At 44.1% G+C, this 27424-nt stretch overlaps 1 protein-coding gene across 2 annotated transcripts in view; it reads left to right on the plus strand.

The window, feature by feature from the left end:
• Nucleotides 1-21624, plus strand: part of DNMBP (dynamin binding protein) — a 123351-nt gene extending 101727 nt beyond the window's left edge. The window contains exons 9-17 of one of the 2 annotated variants that reach the window (XM_033186068.1): nucleotides 128-327; nucleotides 2010-2140; nucleotides 3350-3454; nucleotides 8070-8198; nucleotides 10639-10971; nucleotides 11377-11556; nucleotides 13048-13246; nucleotides 16859-17409; nucleotides 19882-21623. In XM_033186068.1, the coding sequence (XP_033041959.1) occupies nucleotides 128-327; nucleotides 2010-2140; nucleotides 3350-3454; nucleotides 8070-8198; nucleotides 10639-10971; nucleotides 11377-11556; nucleotides 13048-13246; nucleotides 16859-17409; nucleotides 19882-20067 (2014 nt within the window). In that variant the 3' untranslated portion in view covers nucleotides 20068-21623. Of the gene's footprint in view, nucleotides 1-127; nucleotides 328-2009; nucleotides 2141-3349; nucleotides 3455-8069; nucleotides 8199-10638; nucleotides 10972-11376; nucleotides 11557-13047; nucleotides 13247-16858; nucleotides 17410-19881 lie in introns of both variants that reach the window. The other variant, XM_033186078.1, reaches the window with a different exon arrangement.
• The last annotated feature ends 5800 nt before the right edge of the window (nucleotides 21625-27424 follow it).

Consider the following 27424-nt stretch of genomic DNA (forward strand, 5'->3'; position numbering starts at 1 on the left):
AAATCCTGCCCATTGGCATATATTATTATGTAAAAAAAATTTTTTAAAGACAGGGTCTCACTTTGTTGCCCAGGCTGGGCGCTATATTATTGATAGCTTGCTAAAGTCTTTTTTCCTTCTCCTACAGGGGATGCACAAATTACATTAACCTGGGCTCCTTCCTCATCAAACCAGTACAGAGAGTAATGCGTTACCCACTGTTGCTAATGGAGTTGCTGAATTCCACCCCAGAATCCCACCCAGATAAAGTGCCTTTAACAAATGCAGTGCTTGCGGTCAAGGAAATCAATGTTAACATCAATGAATATAAACGGCGAAAGGACCTGGGTAAGAACAGCACTATTGTTGAAAAGGAGGTATGCCCTTTGAGAATGCTTTTCTTCTCAAAACAATTCATTACTTCACTAGAGTTGGACAAGGCAGGTGGTAGGTATAATAGGGCTGTGATAAAGAAATGGTGGTTGAATTTGGGGAAAATCTGATTTTTTAAAATTTTTTTTTTGAGACAGAGTCTCGCTCTGTCCCCCAGGCTGGAGTGCAGTAGCGCTATCTCAGCTCACTGCAACCACCGCCTCCCATGTTCAAGCGATTCTCCTGCTTCAACCTCCCAAGTAGCTGGAACTACAGGCATGTGCCACCATGACCAGCTAATTTTAGTATTTTTAGTAGAGACAGGGTTTCACTATGTTGGCCAAGCTGGTGTGGAACTCTTAGCCTCCCAAAGTGCTGTGATTATAGGCGTGAACCACTGCACCCGGCCCAAAATGTGATATTTATTAAAGGCAGAGTAATAAAAGCACAACTATGGTATATTGGAAATAAGGCATCTGTAATAAAATATATAGCAATAAGAGCCTTTCTCAAGAGATATGAAGACAGTGATGGGAAGTTTTATTCAAGCATGAGCAGTTTCCTTCTCAACTCATTTATGGAGCTCCTCTGGAGTCCATGCATAGACTTGTTTTTTCTACGTGTCTTAACTGGATGTCTTACTGCCTCTACTAAAGCTAGGACTTCTTGTCTTTTAGAAGTCTCCAATCTGCTCACCTTTCTTGTCCTATCTTCCCTGCCCATGTCCAGTGACCTCTCTGGGTTGAGTCCCTCACTTCCCTTCCTAAAACAGTCAGTTGCCCACCCACCCACTCCTTCATAACACTGAATGCACTCATCAGGTCTCTTGAGGCCCTAACTTGAGCATTCAGTGAGTATATATAGCACAGTGACTGTGCTGAGCTGATTGATTATTCATATCCTTAAGATATCTACAATACAGTATAACCTTTTTGTCTTTCCATTCTTCTCCACACTTCAAAGCTATCTAAAATCATTTTTCTGCCTTCTACTTCAACTGTGTCACCCTCATTAGGATGGGATGTTAACTGTGGCTTCTAAAGCTCTCTGGTCATCCAGCCCTTTCCCTTGGTTCAAATCTCCTAATGCGATGTAGTCTCCAACTTCTACAACCAGGTATACCTTTTTACTGCCTCCCAGTCTTCCCCTTGCCATCCTTCTACTTTTATCTCTACACTTTTCTATAGGTTGTGCCTAATGTTTGACATGGTAATTAAATTACTGCTGTATAGCATTTTACTGTGGGAGACGATTGGATATCAATATCTCATTTGTGTATGGCACCATTTAAGATGGCCTTACAAGTATTGCTTTCTGCATTTTACTGAAGAGGAAAATGAGACTCAAGGTAAAATGACTGATTTAACGCCATACCTTAAGTGACAGACGCAGGCATTAACTTCAGATTTCCTTAAGTTCTTTCCCTTAACACCCTCTGCTGTTTTCCTCCTTGTCTCTGACCCCTCTCCCAGCTGCCCATTGTCTCTCTACTGTGCTTCAGATATCATGTCTGTACATAAATCATTATTTGGATTAATATTTTGTTATAAGCTCATTGAAGACAAGCACTAGCTCCCGTTTGGGTGTTTGTCTCATTTTATGGCTCATTTTGCAGTATGTCATGCTGAGGAAAGTGCTTTTCTGACTTACTCTCCTAGTCCTCAAGTACCGTAAGGGTGATGAAGATAGCCTTATGGAGAAAATTTCCAAACTGAACATCCACTCTATCATCAAGAAATCCAACCGAGTTAGCAGTCACCTGAAGCATCTCACTGGCTTTGCTCCTCAGGTGAGATCCCCATCCTGGAAGGCTTAGCGCATCTCTGACAGCTTTTCAGGGCTCCATGAGACAGCCTGCCTGGCGTCAGTTGGTACGGTTCCCTTCCTTGGACGTCCTCTGGTTTTGCGAGCTGGTGGAGACAGGGCCCTCCAGCTGCTGGTTACAAAGGCAAATTAGAGGGTCACATCAGTCGACATGTAATAACTATGGTAGTTTTCACCACCTCTAAGGAGCTTATAATTTATTTGGTGGGACAAAACTATAGTTGTAGACTTATTAAGCTAGCAGGAATTTAAGAGATCACCTAGTTGGATACATGATGTTACAAAGAAGGAAACGTTAAGTGTAAGAGATTGAGTGGGCTGAAAAACAGACAGTTTATCTGCAATGCTGAAAGTTGACCTGAAGTCACCAGACATCATTCTGCTCTACTATATATACAAGGTACAATTAATGGAAAATATAAGCCAGAAAATAGTCCATTGCTAGGTTTTGTACTTTGTTCTCCAAATGCTGTAGTATTTTAGAAAAACAGGAGTTCCGTGACAGCAAGAGTCATGTTGACCTGAGCCTTATAGGAAGGGGGCAGGTATGCCACAGGGAGGGAGAGAACCTGCCAGGCAGGGGAACCTCATGAGGGACAGGCCTAGGATCAGCAGACATGGCAGTGCTGGGGTGAAGAGGGCAGCCTGGCCAGAGCAGAGGGCTTGCAAAGAAGGTTTAAAGGAGGACCTGTGTGTATTTTGGAGGTCTTTTGAAACCACGTGCAGGTGTGTAAATCAATTCACTATGATTCCAGGAAACATTAAAGGTTTAAAATTTGAACAAAAGATGTTTTTAAGAAAGCTACTTTTGGCTGGGTGTGGTGGCTCACCCCTGTATTCCCAGCACTTTGGGAGGTCAAGGCCGGTCAATCACCTGAGGCCAGGAGTTCGAGACTAGTCTGGCCAACATGGTGAAACCTCGTCTCTATTAATACAAAAATTAGCTGGGTGTGGTGGCACAAGTCTGTAATCTCAGCTACATGGGAGGCTGAGGCAGGAGAATTGCTTGAACCCGGGAGGCAGAGGTTGCAGTGAGCCAAGATCACGCCATTGCACTCCAGCCTGGGCGACAAGAGCAAAACTCTGTCTCCACAAAAAAAAAGAAAGCTACTTTTGCCAGTAAGATTAAAGGAGCGTCCAAATTTGCTAACAGCACTTGTTTATTTTTGAACAGATAAAAGATGAAGTATTTGAAGAAACAGAGAAAAACTTCCGAATGCAAGAAAGATTGATTAAGTCTTTTATCCGAGACCTGTCTCTCTACCTCCAGCACATCCGGGTGAGTGTCAGCATCACTCTAGTTAGACTCACATACAATGTAATTCTGGCCCCTTTCCTGTTCATCTATCATATTGTTTAATGAATGCTGAGTAATCTAGACTCAAATCATCACTATTATGCGCCTGCATAGTTTTTGTTGAGATGCCAATAGGTCATTTAACAGTTAACAGCATTTAGATCAATGTTGTCGTATTCATTTCAAAGCAGCCCAACTTTTTCCACCCTCTTTTTGGTCTTCATCACCCTTCGTCCCACACACACCTTATTTTTCTTTTTACTTATTACAGTTCACTTTGTCAAGACCAGTTTGAAAATCAAATATTGAATATAAAAGCTAGGAAGCTGTAAACAGGAAACAGACAAGAGAAAGAACAAGCAGTGAATATGAGTAAGAGAATGTTCCTGTGGGGTATGCTTTCCGATCACTTCAGCTCCCAATTTATTAATATTCAGTTGCTATAATAAGGCCTCTAAAGGTATTAGAGCCATAAATAGCTTTGAGATCTAGAGAAGCCAAGGAGATCAGGTGAGCCTAGGTCTTTCCTTGCCTCAAGCAGTGCTTCCTCCCTGAGGTCAGAACCAGGACCAGCATTCCTTCTATTCTTGTCTCTAATTTCTCTGTTGATTTAATATAGGATGCTGTGAGTGTACTCAATACTCCTGTCCCTCTGATCTTTTAGAGACAGAGTCTCTCTCTGTCAGCCAGACTGGAGTGCAGTAGTGCCATCATATCTCATGCAGCCTCCAACTCCTGGGCTCCAGTGATCCTCTCACCTCAGCCTCTTGAGTAGCTGGGACCACAGGTGCACACCACCACGCCTGGCTAATTTTTTAAGCAGAGATGAGGTCTTACTGTGTTGCCCAGGCTGGTCTTAAACAGGCCTCCCGAAGTGCTGAGATTACAGTCATGAGCCACCATGCCCAGCCTGAACATCTGATCTTATAAAAGAATTTCCTTAAAAGGGATCCTTAACTTTTTAAAAAACATTTTCTTAAACTAAATAAAATGGTATAAAATTTAAAGGTACCGAAAAACTAAGTAAAAATAATTATTCCTCCTACCTTGTCACCTGGTCATCTTCTATAGAGACAGTCACCACCCACCAAGTTCTTCCCTCCTATCAAGAGATTTTGTGTGTGTGTGTGTAGGTGGGAGATACACTAGCATCTTGGGTTTCGCACTTAATCAAATTTCAAAAGTGATTTAGCCTTACACAGAGGCCCATTGTTCTTTTTTCCTTTGAGACAGTGTCTCACTCTTGCCAGGCTGGAGTGCGGTGGCGCAATCTCGGCTCACTGCAACCTCCGCCTCCCAGGTTCAAGCGATTCTCCTGCCTCAGCCTCCCAAGTAGCTGAGGCGTACGCCACCACACCCAGCTAATTTTTGTATTTTTAGTAGAGACGGGATTTCACCATGTTGGCCAGGATAGTCTCGATCGCTTGACTTCATGACCCGCCCACCTCGGCCTCCCAAAGTGTGGGGGTTACAGGCGTGAGCCACCACGCCTGGCCTTGGTCCATTGTTCTTTATAACTGCATAGTATGTATCATTCTAAGGTCATGTCATAATATATTTAACTAGTCCCCTATTGACAGATATTTAAATCATTTGTAGTTAAAAAAAGATTAGAACTAGTCATACAAGGAATATCCTTGTGGATACATCATTTCCTGATCTATGTGAGTCTGTCTGAAGGCCAGTGTACTTCTGAGCCAAATCATGTGGCAGTATAAATTTTGATAACTACCGTTAAATGTCAGAGATGTTGTAAAGGGGAAAAGTTCCAAAAGCAATATCCCTTGCTAACTCAGTGTTATCAAAACCAGTGGGTTTTATCTTTGCCTGCAAGAGAGGTAAAAAATATTTCAATATAGTTTAAATTGCCATTTCTTATATTAGAAATGGAGTTGAGGATATTCTCTTATGTTTATATCATATTTTTCTGTGACTTACCTATGTTCTGGCATCTTTATCAGTTTGTTGATCTCTGTATCTATTGGAGGAAATAGTCCTTTGTCTGAGATGGTTTGCAGATATCCTCCCCCTACCTCAGTTTGTTGACTTCTGAGTTTGCTTATAGTGTTTTCTCCCTGTAAGAGTTTAAACTTGCATTTTATGGCTTCTTAGTTTTGTGTCATATGTAGAAAGGCCTTTGCTATTGCAACATCTAAAAATCTCGTGTTTTAGTACTTTTATCATTCCATTGTTTTAAGATTAAATCATTGCTCTGTCCGGACTTTAGTAAATCAGGTTTGAAGCAGGGATTCAACTTTATTTTTCCAGGTGGTTACCCAGTGGTCTATCATTTATTGAGTAATCCCCACTGATTTGAGATGCTCCCTAGTTTCTTTTCAATAGCAAACTTTCACCCTTGTGTTTTAAAAATGTAACTAGTGCCGGGCGCGATGGCTCACGCCTGTAATCCTGCACTTTGGGAGGCCAAGGTGGGCGGATCACATGAGGTCAGGAGACCAACCTGGCCAACATGGTGAAACCCCGTCTCTACTAAAAGTGCGAAAATTAGCTGGGCATGGTGGGAGGCGCCTGTAATCCCAGCTACTCGGGAGGCTGAGGCAGGAGGATCGCTTAGAACCTGGGAGGCGGAGGTTGCAGTGAGCTGAGCCAGTGTGGGGGACAAGAGTGAGACTTTGTCTCAAAAAAACAAAAAATATAATTAGGTAAAAATTAGGGTTGATAAAACTTTGCAGAAGTACATTGGTTTAAAGTGAGAGATTCGACAAAAACACTGAGGCATGAGCCAGGGATGGTGACACACACCTGTAGTCTCAGCTACCCAGGAGGCTGAGGTGGGAGGATTGCTTGAGCCCAGGAGTTGGAGGACAGCCTGGCAACATGCAAGACCCTGTCTCTAAAACAAACAGGCAAGGTGCAGTGGCTCATGCCTGTAATCCCAGCACTTTGGGAGACTGAGGTGGGTAGACCACTTGAGGCTAGAAATTCAACACCCGCCTTGCCAACATGGTGAAACCCCATCTCTACTAAAAATACAAAACTTAGCCAGGCATGGTGGTGGGTGCCTGTAACCTAGCTACATGGGAGGTTGAGGCAGGAGAATCACTTGAACCCAGGAGGTGGAGGTTGCAGTGAGCTGAGATCATACCATTGCACTCCAGCCTGGGTGAGAGTGAGACTCCATCTCAAGAAAAATAAAACACACACAATATTGGGGCAGCTACTGAGTATGTTTCTTTGTATTGCTGCTTCATAGGACTTTCCCCTAATACCTCTCTCATGCTGGTATCCCTCTGTTGGCCATTTTCTCCCCAGGTTTTCTAAAGTGTGACATGCTATACCTGAGCCCTCAGCCCTTAAAAGTCTCACCTGCATAGCAATGACTGATACATTTTGGGTTGGGATATATGTAACGTTGAAAACCATTTGATGGAAGTATCAGTTCGGTTCTGACTGCTGACAGAAATTGAGAGAAAATGTTGAACAGTTTTGTCATGCCACAAAATGAAAAGCCTGCCCAATAATAAAATTAGATAGATTGACTAACAGCAAGAAAACCAGAGAGAACATAAGCTGAGGGCCACTGGCTGGATAATTTGGTATCTACATTGGCATATGGGCTGATATTTGGGGACTTTACAGCATTCCTTTACAAGAAAACAAGAGGACGTCATGTTTCACATTACATCTCCCAGTCAGGAGGAATTAGCAACATTCTCTGGGTTATCTTACTGACAAAGCCCTGGCTTTGTATGTACAGATATAAATATTAAAGACAAAAGGTCTAAACATTGTTATAAAAATAAAGCATCAAACCAATGTGTGAGGCACTGAAGGTTTTTGCTTAGGGACTTTGTTTGCCTTTGAAATAGACTAATGGAGTATTTAGTCTGTTTGGGTTACAGCCTAGCATTGTAGAGATGGGGTTTCACCATGCTGGCCAGGCTGGTCTCAAAAGAAAGCCTGGAAAACCAGCCTGGGGTTCAAACTGTCACTATCAGGAGGAGTTGACTCTGTGATAACGGAGTCAGCAGACAAAACAGACAAAAAAGTCTACCTTTATGGAGCTTGCATTTTTACTAGGAGGGTGGGTGAAGGAGAGCATGACAATAAGCAGGCATTAGTCAATTCTAGTCATGTGAGAGGGTATTTTTTTTGCAAAGACAAAGAAAGCAGCACAGCAGGAGCCGTTGGGAGCGCCAGGGTGTGATGGGAAAAACCGGGTTGACATGATCAGTAGCATGGCAGGGCAGTTGTCTGTGAGACGGTGACAGCGTGAACCAAGACCTGAGGAAGGAGAGTGACTGGTCATTGTCATAATCCTATAGGAATCACCTTGGTTCTAATTTGATAATTTACTTTTTGGTAAATTAAGAAGCCCTATTAGGTACATAGGGGAATGCTAAAGAGATGATAAAAGCCCTCCCTAATTTTTTAAGAAATAAAAGTCTTAGATTTTTCTCTGTGCTCCGTAAGTCATAGTTGTTGAAAATATGCTTATTTCAAAGCTCAAATACCAGACTAGTGAGGAAATTTCAAATTACGGAACTCATTTTTCCCAGATTGCTATTCAGGGTGGGATGACAAAGGCTGGAAAGTTCTGTCTGTTCTGACTTGTGTCTGTCCTAACTGGCTCCAGGAGTCGGCGTGTGTGAAAGTGGTGGCTGCCGTGAGCATGTGGGATGTGTGCATGGAGAGAGGACACCGGGACCTGGAGCAGTTTGAGAGGGTGCATCGCTATATCAGTGACCAGCTCTTCACAAACTTTGTAAGTAACTTCAAAAGTTGGCCCCCTTCCCAGGGTCATCTCAAATACATCAGCTCATGCAAAAGTCAGTTCCACAGACACAGGCCCTGGGCACCAGGCTTATTAGTCATCCTTTAGCTATATTCATATTGGGGTTTGATATTCACAACATGACTTTCAGTTAGTTAAAGGGAAATGTAGGACCTGTGTCTGTACAAACAGGTTTTTTTTAAAAAAAAACAGCTTGTAGGGCCAGGCGCAGTGGCTCACGCCTGCAATCCCAGCACTTTGGGAAGCCGAGGCGGGCAGATCATGAGTTCAGGCGATCGAGACCATCCTGGCTCACATGATGAAACCCCGTCTCTACTAAAAAATATATTTAAAAATTAGCCAGGCATGGTGGCAGACGCCTGTAGTCCCAGCTACTCGGGAGGCTGAGGCAGGAGAATGGCGTGAATCCGGGAGGCATAGCTTGCAGTGAGCCAAGATCGTGCCACTGCATTCTAGCCTGGGCAACAGAGCAAGACTCCGTCTCGAAAAAAAAAAAAAAAGAAAAAAAATAGCTTGTGATTAATTTAGTTTCAGAGGACACAGGAAAACTAGGCAATTAACTCTGATCAAATAAAAACAACTATAGAAGTAATAACTTGAAGAGGGGCCAGGTGCAGTGGCTCATGCCTGTAATCCTAGCACTTTGAGAGGCAGAGGCAGGCAGATCACTTGAGGTTGGGAGTTCAAGACCATCCTGACCAATGTGGTGAAACCTTGCCGCTACTAAAAATACAAAAATTAGCAGGGCATGGTGGTGGGCACCTGAAATTCCAGGTACTCAGGAGGCAGAGGTCAGATAATAGCTTGACCCCAGGAGGAGGTTGCAGTGAACCAAGATCGCACCACTGTACTCCCTCCTGGGCAACAGAGTGAGACTATGTCTCAAAAAAAAACCTTGAAGACAAATATTTAGGAATATAATATGTTACCAAAGAGATTTGAGATGGTAAAAACTACTTCAAGGCCGGGCTCATGCCTTTAATCCCAGCACTTTGGGAGGCCAACGTGGGCGGATCACCTCAGGTCGGGAGTTGAGACCAGCCTGACCAACATGGAGAAACCCCATCTCTACTAAAAATACAAAATTAGCCAGGTGTGGTGGCGCATGCCTGTAATCCCAGCTACTCAGGAGGCTGAGGCAGGTGAATCGCTTGAACCTGGAAGGTGGAGGTCATGGTGAGCCGAGATCGCGCCATTGTACTCCAGCCTGGGCGGCAAGAGCGAGACTCCATCTCAAAAAAAAAAAAATACTTGAAGTGCTAAAGACCAAATTTCTTGAGAAATTCTAAATCCATATATATGGGATTATTTAATCCCTTGTAGAAAAAACTGGATGGGGTTTGATAGTTTCTTAGGGATCTATAAATGGCCTGAAGGTGAAAAAGACACACCCCGCTGGGGAACTGACAGGTGTTCTAATTGTACATTATTTTTAATAAGATGCTATTAAGTACCACTAAGTACTTGTTTATGTTCTTTATGTATTCATTGCCTTACCCTTAATGTCTGTGTGTTAGAAAGAATTAAAGAGAAAAATTTATTATTTTTGATACGGAGTCTCACTCTGTCACCCAGGCTGGAGCGCAGTGGCACAATCTCGACTCACCGCAACCTCTGCCTCCCGAGGAGCTGGGACTACAGGCGCGCACTACCGCACCTGCCTGATTTTTGTATTTTCAGTAGAGACGGAGTTTCACCAGGCTGGTCTCAAGCTTCTGACCTAAAGTGATCTGCCCACCTCGGCCTCCCAAAGTGCTGGGATTACAGGCATGAGCCGCCACTCCCAGCCAAGAGAAAAATTCTTTGAAAGATAAAAATGGGGGCCGGATACAGTGGCTCATGCCTGTAATCCCAACTACTTGGGAGGCTGAGGCTGCAGTGAGCTGAGATTGCGCCATTGCACTCCGGCCTGGGCAAAAGAGCAAGACTCTGTCTAAAAAAAAAAGGGGGGGGGCGGTATTACCTAGTTATGATTAAAGGTTTATGAGTGTTATGAAAGTTACTCCACCCCAGATTTATGTAACAACTAACTCTGGAGTTAAATTCAAGCTATGTAGACATGTACACATAATAAATGTTACCAGGTAAACTATCACATCTAGTTTCTAATGCACACATCAGCGTGCAGCTTAGCATTTATCACCTCAAGGAGCTCAAGTGGGATTAGCTTATTCTACATACTCTTTGGTGTGGGAATTGAAGTATGTAGTGAGAAGTCTCGTGGAGTATTTAAGTAGAGGCTAGTGATGGGTTAGTAGAATACTGTTGTAGATCTGCATGGGTTTAGCTTGTGTACTAGAAACAAAGTAGGTCGTTTAGGACACAGCACAATCAGCCTTAAGAGTGACTTGGAGAATCACAAATGTGGGGTACTGTCCATCTGAGCAATGTGCCTTTCTCGTCCCTACAGAAGGAGAGGACAGAGCGGCTTGTCATCTCCCCCTTAAATCAGTTACTGAGCATGTTTACAGGGCCCCATAAGCTGGTACAGAAACGCTTTGACAAGCTCCTGGACTTCTATAACTGTACAGAACGGGCAGAGAAGCTAAAGGACAAGAAGACCCTGGAGGAGCTGCAGTCGGCCCGGAACAACTACGAGGCCCTGAATGCGCAGCTGCTGGATGAGCTGCCCAAGTTCCACCAGTACGCCCAGGGCCTCTTCACCAACTGTGTCCACGGCTACGCTGAAGCCCACTGTGACTTCGTGCACCAGGCTCTGGAGCAATTAAAGCCACTGCTTTCGGTGAGTTTCTTATCCCTTCAGTGGGATGGTCATCTATGGCCTTTGCCTGGTATTTTTCTGGGAAAAATTATAGCATGGTTTGAAAAATTATCTGAACTAGATTAACTGAACGTGTCGCTAGTTCAGCCCTCAGGAATTCTTGATCCCTTGAGGGTGTCATGAAGCCTGTGGCTTCTGAGACATCCCTTTTCCTCTTGAGCAGTTCCCAGAAGAGCCAGCCAAGCTGGCCTGCAGGCAGTGCCCTGGAGAACTTGTGTTTTGCATCAGGCTGCTGTGTCCGTAGCTCAGAGAGTGAGCTGCAGCTGAACTTTAGCTTCAGTGGTTCTAAGGAGACTTCGTCAGTCTGAGATCTTTCATTGTGTTTTCTTCTTTTCTCTCTCTCTCTGCTCTTCCCACGGACTCCAGTTACTCAAAGTGGCCGGCAGGGAGGGAAACCTTATTGCCATCTTCCACGAAGAACACAGCAGAGTTCTGCAGCAACTCCAGGTTTTCACCTTCTTCCCGGAGTCTCTTCCAGCTACCAAGAAGCCATTTGAAAGGAAAACCATTGACCGCCAGTCTGCTCGAAAGCCACTCGTGGGCCTGGTTAGTAGGGAACGGAGAGGAGCAGCCCCACCTCGGGGTAAAGAGTGGGAAACCCTGCAGCCAGGCCCAGATCCCACTATTGGAATTGGAGTTTCTGTATTTCATAATAAATGGAGAATAATGGTTGCAGTCTCACCCATCATGGGCTCATGCATTTGCCCAGGTTTTGTTTTGTTTTTGAGACAGTCTCTCATTCCGTTGCCAGGCTGGAGTGCAGTGGTGGAATCTTGGCTTATTGCAACCTCTGCCTTCTAGATTCAAGTGAATTCTGCTTTCAGCCTCCCAAGTAGCTGGGACTACAGGCACACGCCAGCACACCCAGCTCATTTTTGTATTTCTTAGCAGAGATGGGGTTTTTACCATGTTGGCCAGAGTGGTCTCGATCTCTTGACCTTGTGATCCATCCACCTTGGCCTCCCAAAGTGCTGGGATTAGAGGTGCGAGCCACCACGCCTGGACTTTTTTGTGTGTGGGGAGTGGGGGCATGTACTCGGTATTAATTTATTGATTCATTAATTCAGGAAACTGATTTAAGGGTGTATTAATTCTGCCAGGCCTCCCTGTTTTTTATCATGTATTCATAAAAGTAATACAGCTAAACAGTTAATGTTTGACTGCCTTTTTTACCTGGAATTACAGTCTTTTTTAACTCAGTTCTTCCATATTTTAAAAATTAGCATAAGGCACACCAGATTATATGGGTTCATAATCTAGAGGACTGCTGATACATCTTCGCTTACAATATTTTTGCCCCATATGATCCCATAGACATTAATTTACATTACCTTAAAAGGGAGAATTATGATTTATTTTTTGAGACAGAGCCTTGCTGTCACCCAGGCTGGAGTATAGTGGTCTGATCTTGGCTCACTGCAACCTTCCAGGTTCAAGTGATTCTCCTGCCTCAGCCTCTTGTAGCTGGGATTGCAGGCATGCATCACCATACCTGGCTAGTTTTTGTATTTTTAGTAGAGACAGGGTTTCGCTATGTTGACCAGATGGGTCTCAAACTCCTGGCCTCAAGTGATCTGCCTACCTTGGCCTCCCAAAGTGCTGGGATTACAGGTGTGAGTCACCATGCCCAGCCTGAATTTATTATTACCTTTTTTCTTATGACTTCCTTGCTTTCACAGGTGGGGAAGTCAAGATAGGGAAATTCTCAGTTGGTTAGGTTCATCTAACAAAATACAAGAAGACCTACTAATATCACTTAGATATTTTGATTTTTTTTTAAGTGGCATTTTAATCACATTTGTCACAGAAAAACAAATGTAAGAATAGGTGTGTATCAAATTTTAACTATAAAGGCAGGAAACATTGCCTAAGGGCTCTTTTTACGTAGCCATGTGCGCTGGCTTCATCACCAAAAAAAAAATGAGGCAGTGACTGACTGTCCCTGCCTCATTTCTGAGGCTGGCCGCGTGTTGGGATGAAATATGACTGCTGGGGTGGTGGCCACTGAGGGATTTTTGTTGATATCTTACCTTTCAGCCAAGTTACATGCTACAGTCAGAAGAACTCCGGGCCTCCCTCCTGGCCAGGTATCCCCCTGAAAAACTCTTCCAGGCAGAACGGAACTTCAATGCTGCTCAAGACTTGGATGTGTCACTTTTGGAAGGTGACCTGGTGGGTGTGATTAAGAAAAAAGACCCCATGGGCAGTCAGAACCGCTGGTTGGTTGACAATGGAGGTAAGAATTTTCAGCAGCAGGGAATCGTAACTGGGAAAAAAATAGTTTTGGCTACACCCGAATCCGTCCTAGACCAGAAAAAAAAATATCTTTGATTAAGGGGAAAAATAGCCTTAACCTTCTCTACAGAGTGAAGATCATTACTGAAACAAAACCTGTTTTTGTTGTGACAAATTCCAGAGGAGATGCCATTGCTTATCACGCAAGCTCCTGCCATGTCTTACAGCACTTACAGGCGGGAAGGCCTGCCTCACGGAATCCTGTTCCTTCTTAGCCTGTTCCCAGTAGGCCACAAAATAAGCTGCCTTCTTTTTTTTTTTTTTTGTGGCAGTCTTGCTCTGTTGCCCAGGCTGGAGTGCAGTGGCACAATCATAGCTTATTACTCCTGGGTTCAAGGGGTCCTCCTGCCTTAGCTGGGACTACAGGTATGCCATCATGCCCAGCTAATTTTTCAATAATTTTGTAGATACGAGGTCTTGCCATGTTGTCCAGGCTGGTCTCCAACTTCTAGGCTCAAGCCATCCTTCTGCCTGTTTCTCCTAAAATGCTGGGATTATAGGTGTGAGCCACCGCAGCCAGCACCTCTTCCAATTTCTATGAAATTGTCTTGTGGAAATTAAAAACCTGTGGGATTTCATTTGCTTTCTTCTCCCCATAACAGCTTTACCTCATGATTATTTAGGGAATTACTTTAAAAACAGCTTACAACTTTTTGGGAGGGAGAGGGATTGACAGAATTTAAGTAAGTGTACAAGGGATAATATTGATCTGTAATCCCTTTTTCCAAAATCCAAAAAGTTCTAAAAAACAAGGATTTTTTTCAGAACACTTTTGCCAAAACCTGAATGAAAGTGATGTGAGACTATAATTGTAACTTAACACTTTTGGTGTGAATAATCGTGTTATTATTTTTTGAGACAGGGTCTAGCTTTGTCACCCAGGCTAGCTAGAGTGCAGCAGCTTGATCTCAGCTCACTGCAGCCTCCACCTTCAAATGATTCTCTTGCTCAACCTCACAAGTAGCATGCACTACCACACCTGGCTAATTTTTTGTAAAGACAGGGTTTCACCATGTTGACCAGTCTGGTCTCCAACTCCTAACCTCAGGCGATCCACCCGCCTACTTCCCAAAGTGCCAGGATTACAAGCATGAGCCATGGCACCTGGCCTTATTTTTTAAATGCTGATTGCAATCTGGTGCAACCAAGAGGTTGCTCACATCATGGATGGATGAGTACAGCTCCAACATGAATGACACAAAAACATCAGAACTTTCCTATTTGCAGTTATGTGAGATACTTTAAGTTTTAGTTTATAACTGACACATACTTGTTAATACCGATGGGGTATGGTGTGGTAATTTTTTTTGAGACAGGGTCTAGCTTTGTCACCCAGGCTGGATTGCAGTGGCACGATCTTGGCTCACTGCAGCCTCCACCCCCCAAGCTCAATCAATCTTCCTGTCTCGGCCTCCTGAGTAGCTAGGACCAGAGGTGTGCACAACCATGCCCAGTTAATTTTTTATTTTTAGTAGAGACAGTCTCCCTGTGTTGCCCAGGCTATAAACTTGTCATTTCTTTGCAGAGATATCATTCAGAATCCTTGGCTTCTGGCCATCTTGAGATACACATTATCATTAGCTACAGTTACCTTACTGTGCAATAGAACACCAGAGCTTATTTCTCCTAACTTTGTACCTGTTAAGTAACCTCTCCCCAGACTCACTTCCCATGATAGCCACACCTCCCCCTCCACCACCCCCAGTCTCTAATAACTAGCATTCTACTCTCAACCTCTGTGAGATCAACTTGTCTAGATTCTACATGAATGAGATTATATGGTATTTGTCTTTCTGTGCCTGGCTCATTTCACTTAACATGTCCTCCAGGTTCAACCATGTGGCCGCAAATGACAGGATCTCATTCTGAATATTCATTAACAGAATTGATTATGGGGCGCTGACCCTGCTGGGGGAGATTTACAAAATATGTAATATAGCTACTTGACTACCTTTCCAGAATTAAAAGAATCTGAATTCCAAAACATGTCTGGCCCTAAGCACTTTAGATAGGGATTGCGGTCCCATCCAACAGGCATCTATGTATTCACCACGCAGAACTGAAAAATGTTACATTTCTTGGTTTCTTTAAAAGCATCTTGTGGATTTTTTTTCTCCCCACTTCTTACCCAGAACAAGAGATTAGAAGTGGGAAAGGAAGGACAGAGGATGGAGCCTGTTAGGGTGACATCAGGTGACAGCTACTACTGGGGTCAGAGACAGGTGGACCCCCTGTAAAGTTCCAAGCTGTTTAAGAAGCTGCTCTATCCTTTATCTACTCAAACTTGAGAAGTGGTAGCAAGCAGCCACAGTATTCAGATCAGCTGTCAGGTACAGGAAATGCATCAGAGATCAAGAGAGTGATGGTCTTTGTTCTCGTGGAGGCTACATACTCTGGGTCTGTGCCTTGAGGGTGTTATGAAAAATTGTCATGTGGATACTCAATCAATCCCTAATGTATACTTAAGTTTTAGCTGAAAGCCCCCTTGGTCATCTTGGGCAATTTATTAAAGTGAACATGTACAGTACATGTTATGTGTACATTCTGACAAATAGTTTCCTATGTTAGAACATCCTCCCAGTATATCCAGACTCCCAGAGCAAAGGATTCGAGTGTCCTGGAGGGAAAGAGCACAGGGAGGCCTATGGAGGGGCTTCTTGAGCTAAGCCTTTTTTTTTTTTTTTTTTTTTTTTGAGACGGAGTTTGGTTCTTGTTGCCCAGGTTGGAGTGCAGTGGCGTGGTCTTGGCTCACTGCAACGTCTGGCTCCTGGGTTCAAGCGATTCTCATACCTCAGCCTCCTGAGTAGCTGGGATCACAGGCATGCACCACCATGCCTGGCTAATTTTTTAGTACAGACGGGGCTTCACCATGTTGGCCAGGCTGGTCGTGAACTCCTGTCCTGTGGTGATCTGCCTGCCTCAGCCACCCAAAGTGCCTGGATTACAGGTATGAGCCACTGTACCTAGCCTTTTTTTTTTTTTTTTTTTTTTTTAAATAGAGATGGAGTCTCACTATGTTGACCAGGGAACTGGGCTCAAGCAATCCTCCCATGTCAGCTTCCCAAAGAGCTGGGATTACAGGCATGAGCCCCTGTGTGCGGCCGAGGCTAGTTCTTAACTTGGTCCTTTCCACACTTGCTGTATTTGAACACAGGCTTAGTCAAGCCTTCCTCTTACGCATGATCTCAGTGTCCTATGACATTCTCTTCCCATGATGATTCCCAGACATAGGATTGTTTTCATTGCTGTCTTCTCGGTTGGCCACGGGCCTCCTGGCACGCATCTGTTGTGAGGTTGTGACATGAATGAACCGGCAGGCAGCTGCGGCTCTTCATCTCTACCTACACACATCACATCCTGGGACTGAGTGTTCCAAGCCGCTTTGTCATTAGGCATTTTCTTTTGTGTCTCACTATTGTCCTGGCTTTGTTTTACTCTTCATTTTACAGATGAATAACCTAGCTTTTAGACCAGTTTTTTTCTCTCGATGCTCCTTCCATCTGTCCATCCTTCTGCCAAGAGTTCTTGTTTATATTTCCTGTTTCCTTTGTAGTCACCAAAGGCTTTGTGTACAGCTCCTTCCTAAAGCCCTACAATCCTCGCCGCAGCCACTCCGATGCCTCCGTGGGCAGCCACTCCTCCACAGAATCTGAGCACGGCAGCTCCTCCCCCAGGTTCCCACGCCAGAACAGCGGCAGCACCCTGACCTTCAACCCCAGCAGCATGGCTGTATCCTTTACCTCGGGGTCTTGCCAGAAGCAGCCTCAAGATGTATCTTCTCCATTGAAGGAATGTGACCAAGGAACTCTCAGTGCATCCCTAAATCCGGGTAATTCAGAGAGTGGTCCTTCCGGATGCCCTTCAGACCCAGACTCTACCTCCCAGCCAAGGTCAGGGGACGCTGCAGATGTAGCTAGAGATGTAAACCAACCTGCTGCCACCCAGAGGAGCTACCGGAACTTCAGGCATCCAGAAATGGTTGGCTACTCTGTACCAGGACGAAACGGGCAAGGTCAAGACCTCGTAAAAGGATGTGCAAGAACAGCCCAGGCTCCGGAAGACAGAAGTGCAGAGCCAGAAAGCAGTGAGGCAGAAGGCAACCAGGTGAGTGTGTAACCAGCCGGCCAGTGTGGCACAGGCGGCAGCAGATGTGTTGTGGGTACAGGCGGGGGTGAGGCAGAAGCGGCTTGCCTGAGGCCTAGGGGTGATCTGAGATGAGCTCACAGACACATCTTCGAAGCACACAAGGAATCTCTGCCCTCAGAGCCTTCGAGCACCTTCCCTGCTGACACTTCCCAGGCTGTTCCTGGACCCCTGTGCCACTGGGTGTTTAAGCAATGCCACAATGAAAATTGCATTACTCTTCCAGTTCACTAATTCTTCAGTTGTATAACATCTGTTTAATCCACTTGCTTGGTTTTTGATCCAAGTAACCGTACTGTTATTTCTGGAATTTAGAAATGAAATTCTGCCCAGTTTTTTTTTTTTTTTTTTGAGTTTGTCACCCAGGCTTGAACGCAGTAGCACAATCTCAGCTCACTGCAACTTCTGCCTCCCAAGTTCAAGCAATTCTCATGCCTTAGCTTCCTGAGTAGCTGGGATTACAGGGGTACACCAACACATCCAGCTAATTTTTATATTTTCAGTAGAGACAGGGCTTCACCATGTTGGCCAGGCTGGTCTCAAACTCCTGAACTCAATTGCTCCACCCACCTTGGCCTCCCAAAGTGCTGGGATTACAGGCGTGAGCCACCAAGCCCGGCCCCAGTTTTTTCTATTCTTTGTAATGGCCTGTTCCTGTTTATGAATTTGATTGTGGGGTTTTTGAGACAGAGTCTTGCTTTATTGCCCAGGCTGGAATGCAATGGCACGATCTCAGCTCACTGCAACTGCCACCTCCCAGGTTCAAGCAATTCTCCTGCCTCAGCTTCCCAAGTAGCTAGAACTACTTTATTAGAGACAGGGTTTCACTGCCAGGATGGTTTCCATCTCCTGACCTTGCTGCCCACCTTGGCCTCCCAACTTGTTAGGATTACAGGTGTGAGCCACCGCACCTGGCCATATCTTGAACTCACCTGCATGCTTTAAAGCCATTTTCAGATTCATAGCTGCAGAGTCCCTGCTTCACCCTCTGTTGCCTTTGCTCGCTCTTCAGCGGAACATCTTCCTGTGTTGACTGTCAGGTTTGTCTGCAAGCTCATCTCTGGTAGGATTTGCCCTCAGGGGAAGGCCCAGTTGCATCCTGGGTTGTAGAGGTGCTGCCACTGTCTGGATTCTACGAGTCCAGTTTTTACCCACTTTCTCAGTTCAGGCTTCCCACAGCACATTCCTCAGTGCCACAGCCAAGCTTTGTGCATGCTCATTTTTCTGGTGATTTCTTACTACCCACTGCCTGGGTCAAACATCCCCATTCTGGGCCTACCAAGCGGACAGTTACTGTAGACACATCAAGGGGTGGGAAAAAAGGACCTTTCTTAAACGGAGTTGGAACAGGGGAATGTAGTTGTAGTCTCAGCTCCTGCCCCTGACCAGGTGCTAAAGCCCTGGCTGTGTATCCCTTCCTTGGGCTCCCATGGGCCTCATGTCTGCTGCTCCTACTCCCTGAGCCCCTCCCTTCCATGGGGATTAGATCATTAGATCTTTGTTTGTGGCACCTGAAGATCAACTTTTCTTTCTTTGAAGTTGGTTGTGGTTTTCTGGTTTTTAATTCAGAGTTTATTTTTGAGGTATGGAAGAATATGCTTGTCTTCCACCCTTCAAAGCAACTCTGAAAGACTGAAAAGGTAAATTTTTTTATTTTTATTTTTTAATGGAGTCTTGCTCTGTTGCCCAGGCTGGAGTACGGTGGTACAACCTCTGCCTCCTGGGTTCAGGCAATTCTCCTGCCTCAATCTCCAAGGTAGCTGGGATCACAGGCGTACACCATCATGCCTGGCTGTTTTTTACATTTTTGGTAGAAATGGGGTTTTACTATGTTGGCCAGCTGGTCTGGAACTCCTGACCCTAGTGATCTACCCACCTCAGCCTCCCAAATTGGTGTTTTTTTGTTTTGAGATGGAGTCTCACTCTCTTGCCCAGGGTCTGGAGTCCAGTGGCACGATCTTGGCTCACTGCAACCTCTGCATCCTGTGTTGGAGCAATTCTCCTGCCTCAGCCTCCTGAGTAGCTGGGATTACAAGTGTGCACCACCACGCCCAGCTGATTTTTGTATTTTTAGTAGAGGCGGGGTTTCACCATGTTGGCCAGGCTGGTTTTAAACTCCCAACTTCCAGTGATCCACCCATCTCAGCCTCCCAGAGTGCTGGGATTACAGGCACGAGCTACCACCCCTGGCCAAATTGGTGTTTCCTTTGAATCATCCCTATTATGGTAGCCATCATCCATATGTACCTATTTACATTTATTTTAGTTAAAATTAAGATGAAAAATTCAGTTCCTCTGTCTCACTAGCCATATTTCAGGGGCTCAGTAGCCACGTGTGGGCAAGTGGATGTGGAACCCTCCCCATCACCACACGAAGCTGTTGGATGGCATTGTTCCCAGCAACTTCCCATTTTCTCTCTCTCCCTCATACAGGTCTATTTTGCTGTCTACACCTTCAAGGCACGAAACCCAAATGAGCTGAGTGTGTCAGCTAATCAGAAACTCAAGATCCTCGAGTTTAAAGATGTCACAGGAAATACAGAGTGGTGGTTAGCTGAGGTTAACGGGAAGAAGGGCTACGTTCCTTCCAATTATATCCGCAAAACCGAGTACACCTGAGCCCATGCTGCCTGCCACCCAGCCTTGCTGCCTTTGCTTTCAGTCCGCCGAGGGTTCTGGCGGCCCACCGAGAGGGCGCCTGCTCCTGAGACACAGGCCCTGTCTGCGTTGCTTAACCATGGCATGGTGGAGCCCACCACAGATCTTGTTTTTCTTGATTGGGTTGTAAACCTTGATGCTCACTAGAATCTCTAGAATTTGAATGGACCCTGGGGCTTTGCAAATGACTTGGTGACCATGAGAAGAGAGACAAGTGTTGGAGCTGGCCTTTGGAAAGGAGAAACTTCCAGTCAGAAGCCCAGTGTCCTAGGTATGCAGGAAGCTGTGCTCTAGCAATAGACAGTGTTGGTATTGGTTGTGCTGTACTGTGTTTGGGGTGGCCCCATGTTCCATGCTCAGCTGACCGGATGCCAACTCAGATGGAGAATTAATGGCTCTGGGCACCCCGTGAGGCAGTGCTTGCACGTGGCCAGGAGTTTGTCGGTATTGAACCAAACCTAGTACTTCAGAGCTCCTGGGACACCTCCAGTGTCCAGCACACATTCTCATACATACTGCCCCGAATTTCTAAAGTCCCTAAAACACTACCTTCTGTAACCTTGTTTCTTTCACTCTATTCCCAGACTGGTTATGCAAAATTCAACTGCTTTCTACTTTTAGAAGTGTTTAGGGCCTTTCTGTTGACCCTTCATCTGAAAGATTCTCTTCCCTTGTTAGGTACAATCACTGACACATTTTTTTCTTTTGAGATGGGGTCTTGCTGTGTTACCCATGCTGGTCTCAAACGCCTGGGCTCAAACAACCCTCCTGTCTCCCTACTGGGATTACAGGCGTGAGCCACCATACCCCAACTTCAATGACACCTTTCTGATGGTCTTTACAGTCTGTAATGTCTGGTGGCCCCCTGCCCTGAACTCAATGATTGATAGATTTTGCTAGAATAACTGTATGAGAGCTCCAGCCATTCCATTAAAAGTATTAATTCTGCTTTGAGCTGAAACCAGTTGAGCCTAGTGGAAGACTGGATGTCTTTCTTCTTCATCCAAGCACCCTAACGACTGTTTAGTTACATCCATAGATGCAGACAACATAACGTATGTGACTTACTTGAATTGGGATAAGCCATTCCAGAAGTAGCATATCCTAGACTTGGAAATAAGATTTTTTCACCACTAACTTCCATGCTTCAGAGATGACAAAGCCCAAGCCCAAGTGCCTGATCCTATCTCCCAATCTCAGGAAGATATTTACTTACCCCTTAGAGCAAAAATCTTAAGATTTTCCCCAGCTATGAAGCCTATCTTGGAATGGGAAACCATGAGATCTGTCTTTTAAAAGGGAAGAAATAGCCTTACAGCCCCTGTTCCTCCAAGTGCACATTTAGCCTTAAAATCCTGGGAGTCTGGGGAGACACCATGGAGTCCTTCCATCCACAGTGTCTCTGCTGGTCGCGGTCAGAAGGCAGTAATGCAACAGTCCTTTTGTGAAGAGTGTTTCTATGTAGAGATGTTTATATTTAAGTAGTTCTTTTATAAATAAAAGCATTTCTAATGGCCATGGATGTTTTCTTGATTTCCCTCCATGTTTAAGCTGAGCGTTTTTCCTGGGCTTCTGGGGATGCCTTCTTGACAATGAGTGATGCCCAGATCTGGGAGAATGGAAGAGGCTAACTGAAAAAATGCCGGCCTAAAGTCATTTTTGTCAAAGATTCCAACAGAATCTCTATGTACTCAGGCCGAGTGTGGTGGCTCACACCTATAATCCCAGCACTTTGGGAGGCCAAGGTGGGTGGATCACTTGAGGCCAAGAGTTTGAGACCAGCCTGGCCAACATGGTGAAACCCCATCTCTACTGAAAATACAAAAATTAGCCGGGCGTGGTGCTGCATGCCAATAGTCCTGGCTAATCAAGTGGCTGAGAATTGCTTGAACCTAGGTGGCAGAGGTTGCAGTGAGCCAAGATCACACCACTGTACTCCAGTCTGGGCGACAGCAAGACCCTGTCTCCAAAACAAAAATCTGATTCCTCAAAAGATGTCCATGCTGCAGGTTGGTTGCCTCTATTTTCAGCCATCTTGTCCTATGAAATTCTAGCAGAAGAGCTGAGATCTCTAGGGGATAAGTATTTCCCTGATTTGCAGATGTGGACACTGATACACAAGATTATCTAACAAGGTCACCGAGCGGCCACTCAGGCAGTTGGGGGCAGGGAAGGGAGTGGCAGGCCTAGTGGCAGAGGTGGAATTGAGGACGTTATAGTGAGTGAGTGACAGTAAAGCGATCACCTAGTATTGTTAAGGAATAGAAATCACAGTTGAATGGGTGGGCTGTGGGAAAGCAGCTGACAAGTCACCTAACACCACTCTTACGTGATAAGACTAGGAAAATGGGGCCCAGAGACATTCGTACTCACCCAAATCATACATCAAGTTTTTGAGGGGTTGTGAATTGAAACTCAGGCCTCGGGGCTGGGCACGGTGGCTCACACCTGTAATCCCAGCACTTTGGGAGGCCGAGGCGGGCGGATCACCTGAGGTCCAGAGTTCAAGACCAGCCTGACTAACATGGAGAAACCCCATCTCTACTAAAAATACAAAAAATTAGCCAGGCATGGTGACACATGCCTATAATCCCAGCTACTCAGGAGGCGGAGGCTGAGGCAATCGCTTGAACCCAGGAGGTAGAGGTTGTAGTGAGCCGAGATCGTGCCATTGCACTCCAGCCTGGGCAACAAGAGCAAAACTGTCTCAAAACAAAACTCAGGCCTGCAGGCTCAGGTTGGGTCTCTGCACCTTGTTCTGGAGCCAGACTGTCTGGCTTCCAACACTTAACAGCTTTGTGACCTTGGCAAATTACCCCACCTCTGTCTCGGTTCCCTGGTTGAGGTAGAGATAGTAATATAGCATCCGCCTTGTAGAGTTGATGGGATTCCGTGAGTTAATACATGCAGCGTGCTTGTATGGAAAGGACAAACCAGTACCAGCCACTACAAAAACACAACAATATAAAGACCAACAACACTATGACGAAACTGCATTAACTAATGTGCAAAATAACCAGCTAGCATCGTGATGTGATCAGGATCAAATTCACACACAATAATATTAACCTTAAATGTAAATGGGCTGAATGCCCCAATTAAAAGACACAGACTGGCAAATTGGATGAAGAGTCAAGACCTATCAGTGTGCTGTATTCAGGAGACCCATCTCATGTGCAAAGACACACATAGGCTCAAAATAAAGGGATGGAGGGACTATTTACCAAGCAAATGGAAGGCAAAAAAAAAAAAAAAAAAAAAAAAAAAGCAGGGGTTGCAATCCTAGTCTAATAAACAGACCTTAAACCAACAAAGATCAAAAAAGACAAAGAAGGGCATTACATAATGGTAAAGGGATCAATGCAACAGGAAGAGCTAACTATCCTAAATATATATGCACCCAATACAGGAGCACCCAGATTCATAAAAAAAGTTCTTAGAGACCTACAAAGAGACTAGACTCTCACACAATATTAGTGGGAGACTTTATTGAAGCCTGACTTCAAACTATACTATGAGGCTACAGTACCCAAAACAGCATGGTACTGGTACCAAAACAGATATATAGACCAATGGAACAGAACAGAGACCTTAGAGATAGATAACACCACACATGCAAACCATGTGATCGTCAACAAACCTGATAGAAACAAGCAATGGGAAAAAGATTCCCTATTTAATAAATGCTGTTGAGAAAACTGGCTAGCCATATACTGTCTAATATCTTTATTAGACAGATGAATGAGACAGAAAATTAAAAAGGATATCCAGGACTTGAACTCAGCTCTGTACCAAGTGGACCTAATAGACATCTACAGAACTCTCCACCCCAAATCAACAGAATATACATTCTTCTCAGCACCACATAGCATTTATTCTAAAATCAACCACATAATTGGAAGTAAAACACTCCTCAGCAAATGCAAAAGAATAGAGATTATAACAAACTCTCAAACCACAGTACAATCAAATTATAAGTCAGGATTAAGAAACTCACTCAAAACTGCACAACTACACAGAAACTGAACAACCTGCTCCTGAATAACTACTGGGTAAATAACAAAATTAAGGCAGAAATAAGTTATTTGAGGTCGGGCACAGTGGCTCACGCCCGTAATCCCAGCACTTTGGGAGGCCGAGTTGGGTGGATCATGAGGTCAAGAGTTCAAGACCAGCCTGACCAACATGGTGAAAGACTGTCTCTACTAAAAATACAAAAAAAAGTCGGGCCTGGTGGTGCACACCTGTAATCCCAGCTACTCAGGAGGCTGAGGCAGGAGAATCACTTGAACCCAGGAGGCAGACGTTGCAGTGAGCTGAGATTGTGCCACTGCACTCCAGCCTGGGCAACAGAGCAAGACTGCATCTCAAAAAAAAAAAAAAAAAAATGTAGTTATTTGAAACCAATGAAACAAAGAGACAACATACCAGAATTTCTGGGACACATTTAAAGCAGTGTTAAGAGGGAAATTTATAGCACTAAATGCCCTCAGGAAAAAGCAGGAAAGACCTAAAATCGACACCCTAACTTCACAATTAGAAGAACTAGAGAGGCAAGAGCAAACAAATTCAAAAGCTGGCAGAAGACAAGAAATAACTAAGATCAGAGCAGAATTGAAGGAGATAGAGACACGAAAAATCCTTAAAAATAAAAGAATGAATCTAGGAGCTGTGTTTTTGAAAATATTAACAAAATAGACCACTAGCTAGACTAATCAAGATGAATCAAATAGATACAATAAAAAATGATCAAGGGGATATCACCACTGATCCCACAGAAATACAAACTACCATCAGAGAATACTATTAACATCTCTATGCAAATAAACTAGAAAATCGAGAAGAAATGGATATATTCCTAAACACATACACCCTCCCAAGACTAAACCAGGAAGAAGCCGAATCCCTGAATAGACCAATAACAAGCTCTGAAATTGAGGCAGGAATTAATAGCCTACTAACCAAAAAAAGCCCAGGACCAGACGGATTCACAGTCAAATTCTACCAGAGGTACAAAGAGGAGCTGGTACCCTTCCTTCTGAAACTATTCCAAACAATAGAAAAAGAGGGAATCCTCCATAACTCATTTTATGAGTCCAACATCATTGTGATACCAAAACCTGGCAGAGACACAACAAGAAAAGAAAATTTCAGGCCAATATCTCTGATGAACATCGATGCGAAACTCAATAAAATACTGGCAAACTGAATCCAGCAGCACATCAAAAAGCTTATCCACCACGACCAAGTCGGCTTCATTCCTGGGATGCAAAGCTGGTTCAAGATACGCAAATCAATAAACATAATCTATCACATAAACAGAACCAATGACAAAAAGCACATGATTATCTCAATAGATGCAGAAAAGGACTTCGATAAAATTCAACATCTCTTCATGCTAAAAACTCTTAAGCTAGGTATTGATGGAACATCTCAAAATAATAAGAGCTATTCATGACAAACCCATAGCCAATATCTTACTGAATGGACAAAAGCTGGACGCATTCTCTTTGAAAACCAGCACAAGACAAGGATGCCCTCTCTTACCACTCCTATTCAACATAGTATTGGAAGTTCTGGCCAGGGCAATCAGGCAAGAGGAAGAAAAAGGGTATTCAGACAGGAAGAGAGGAAGTCAGATTGTCTCTGTTTGCAGATGACATGATTGTGTATTTAGAAAACACCATCGTCTCAGCCCCAAAACTCCTTAAACTGATAAGCAACTTCAGCTAAGTCTCAGGACACAAAATCAATGTGCAAAAATCGCAAGCATTCCTATACACAAATAACAGACAAACACTGTCAAATGATGAGTGAACTCCCATTCACAACTGCTCCAAAGAGAATAAAATACCTAGGAATCCTACTTATAAGGGATGTGAAGGACCTCTTCAAGAACTACAAAGAACTGCTCAAGGAAATGAGAGGACACAAACAAATGGAAAAACATTCCATGTTCATGGATAGGAAGAATCAATATCATGAAAATGGCCATATTGCCCAAAGTAATTTATAGATTCAATGCTATTCCCATCAAGCTATCATTGACTTTCTTCACATAATTAGAAAAAACTACTTTAAATTTCTCATGGAACCAAAAAAAGAGTCTGTATAGCCAAGACAATCCTAAGCAAAAAGAACCAAGCTGGAGGCATCATACTATCTGACTTCAAACTACACTACAAGGCTACAGTACCCTAAACAGCATGGTACTGGTACCAAAACAGATATATAGACCAGTGGAACAGAACAGAGACCTTAGAGATAACACCACACTTCTACAACAGTCTGATCTTCAACAAACCTGACAGAAACAAGCATTGGGAAAAGGATTCCCTATTTAGTAAATGCTGTTGGGAAAACTGACTAGCCATATGCAGAAAACAGAAACTGGACCCCTTACTTACACCTTATACAAAAATTAACTAAAGATGGATTAAAGACTTAAATGTAAAACCCAAAACCATGAAAACCCTAAAAGAAAACCTAGGCAATACCATTCAGGACATAGGTATGGGCAAAGACTTCATGACGAAAACACAAAAAGCAATGGCAACAAAAGCCAAAATTGACAAATGGGATCTATTCAAACTAAAGAGCTTCTGCACAGCAAAAGAAACTACCATCAGAGTGAACAGGCAACCTACAGAATGGGAGAAAATTTTTGCAATCTACCCATCTGACAAGGTCAAATATCCAGAATCTACAAGGAACTTCAATTAATTTACAAGAAAAAAAAAACCCACATCAAAAAGAGGGCAAAGAATATGAACAGACACTTCTCAGAAGAAGTCATTTATGCATCCAACAAACATGAAAAAAAGCACATCCTCACTGGTCATTAGAGAAATGCAAATCAAAACCACAATGAGATACCATCTCACGCCAGTTAGAATGGCCATTATTAAAAAGTCAGGAAACAGATGCTGGCGAGGCTGTGGAGAAATAGGAATGCTTTTACACTGTTGGTGGGAGTGTAAATTAGTTTAACCATTGTGGAAGACAGTGTGGCGATTCCTTAAGGATCTAGAACCAGAAATACCATTTGACTCAGCAATCCCATTACTGGGTATATACCCAAAGGATTATAAATCATTCGATAAAGACACATGCGCACATATGTTTATTGCAGCACTATTTACCATAGAAAAGACTTGGAAGCCACCCAAATGCCCATTCAATGACAGACTAAAGAAAATGTGGCACATATCCACTGTGGAATACTAGGGAGCCATGAAAAAGGATGAGTGCATGTCCTTTGCAGGGACATGGATGAAGCTGGAAACCATCATTCTCAGCAAACTAACACAGGAACAGA

This window comes from Trachypithecus francoisi, unplaced genomic scaffold (genome assembly GCF_009764315.1).
Source record: "Trachypithecus francoisi isolate TF-2019V2 unplaced genomic scaffold, Tfra_2.0 Contig01579, whole genome shotgun sequence".
In the NCBI taxonomy this organism is placed as follows: domain Eukaryota; kingdom Metazoa; phylum Chordata; class Mammalia; order Primates; family Cercopithecidae; genus Trachypithecus; species Trachypithecus francoisi.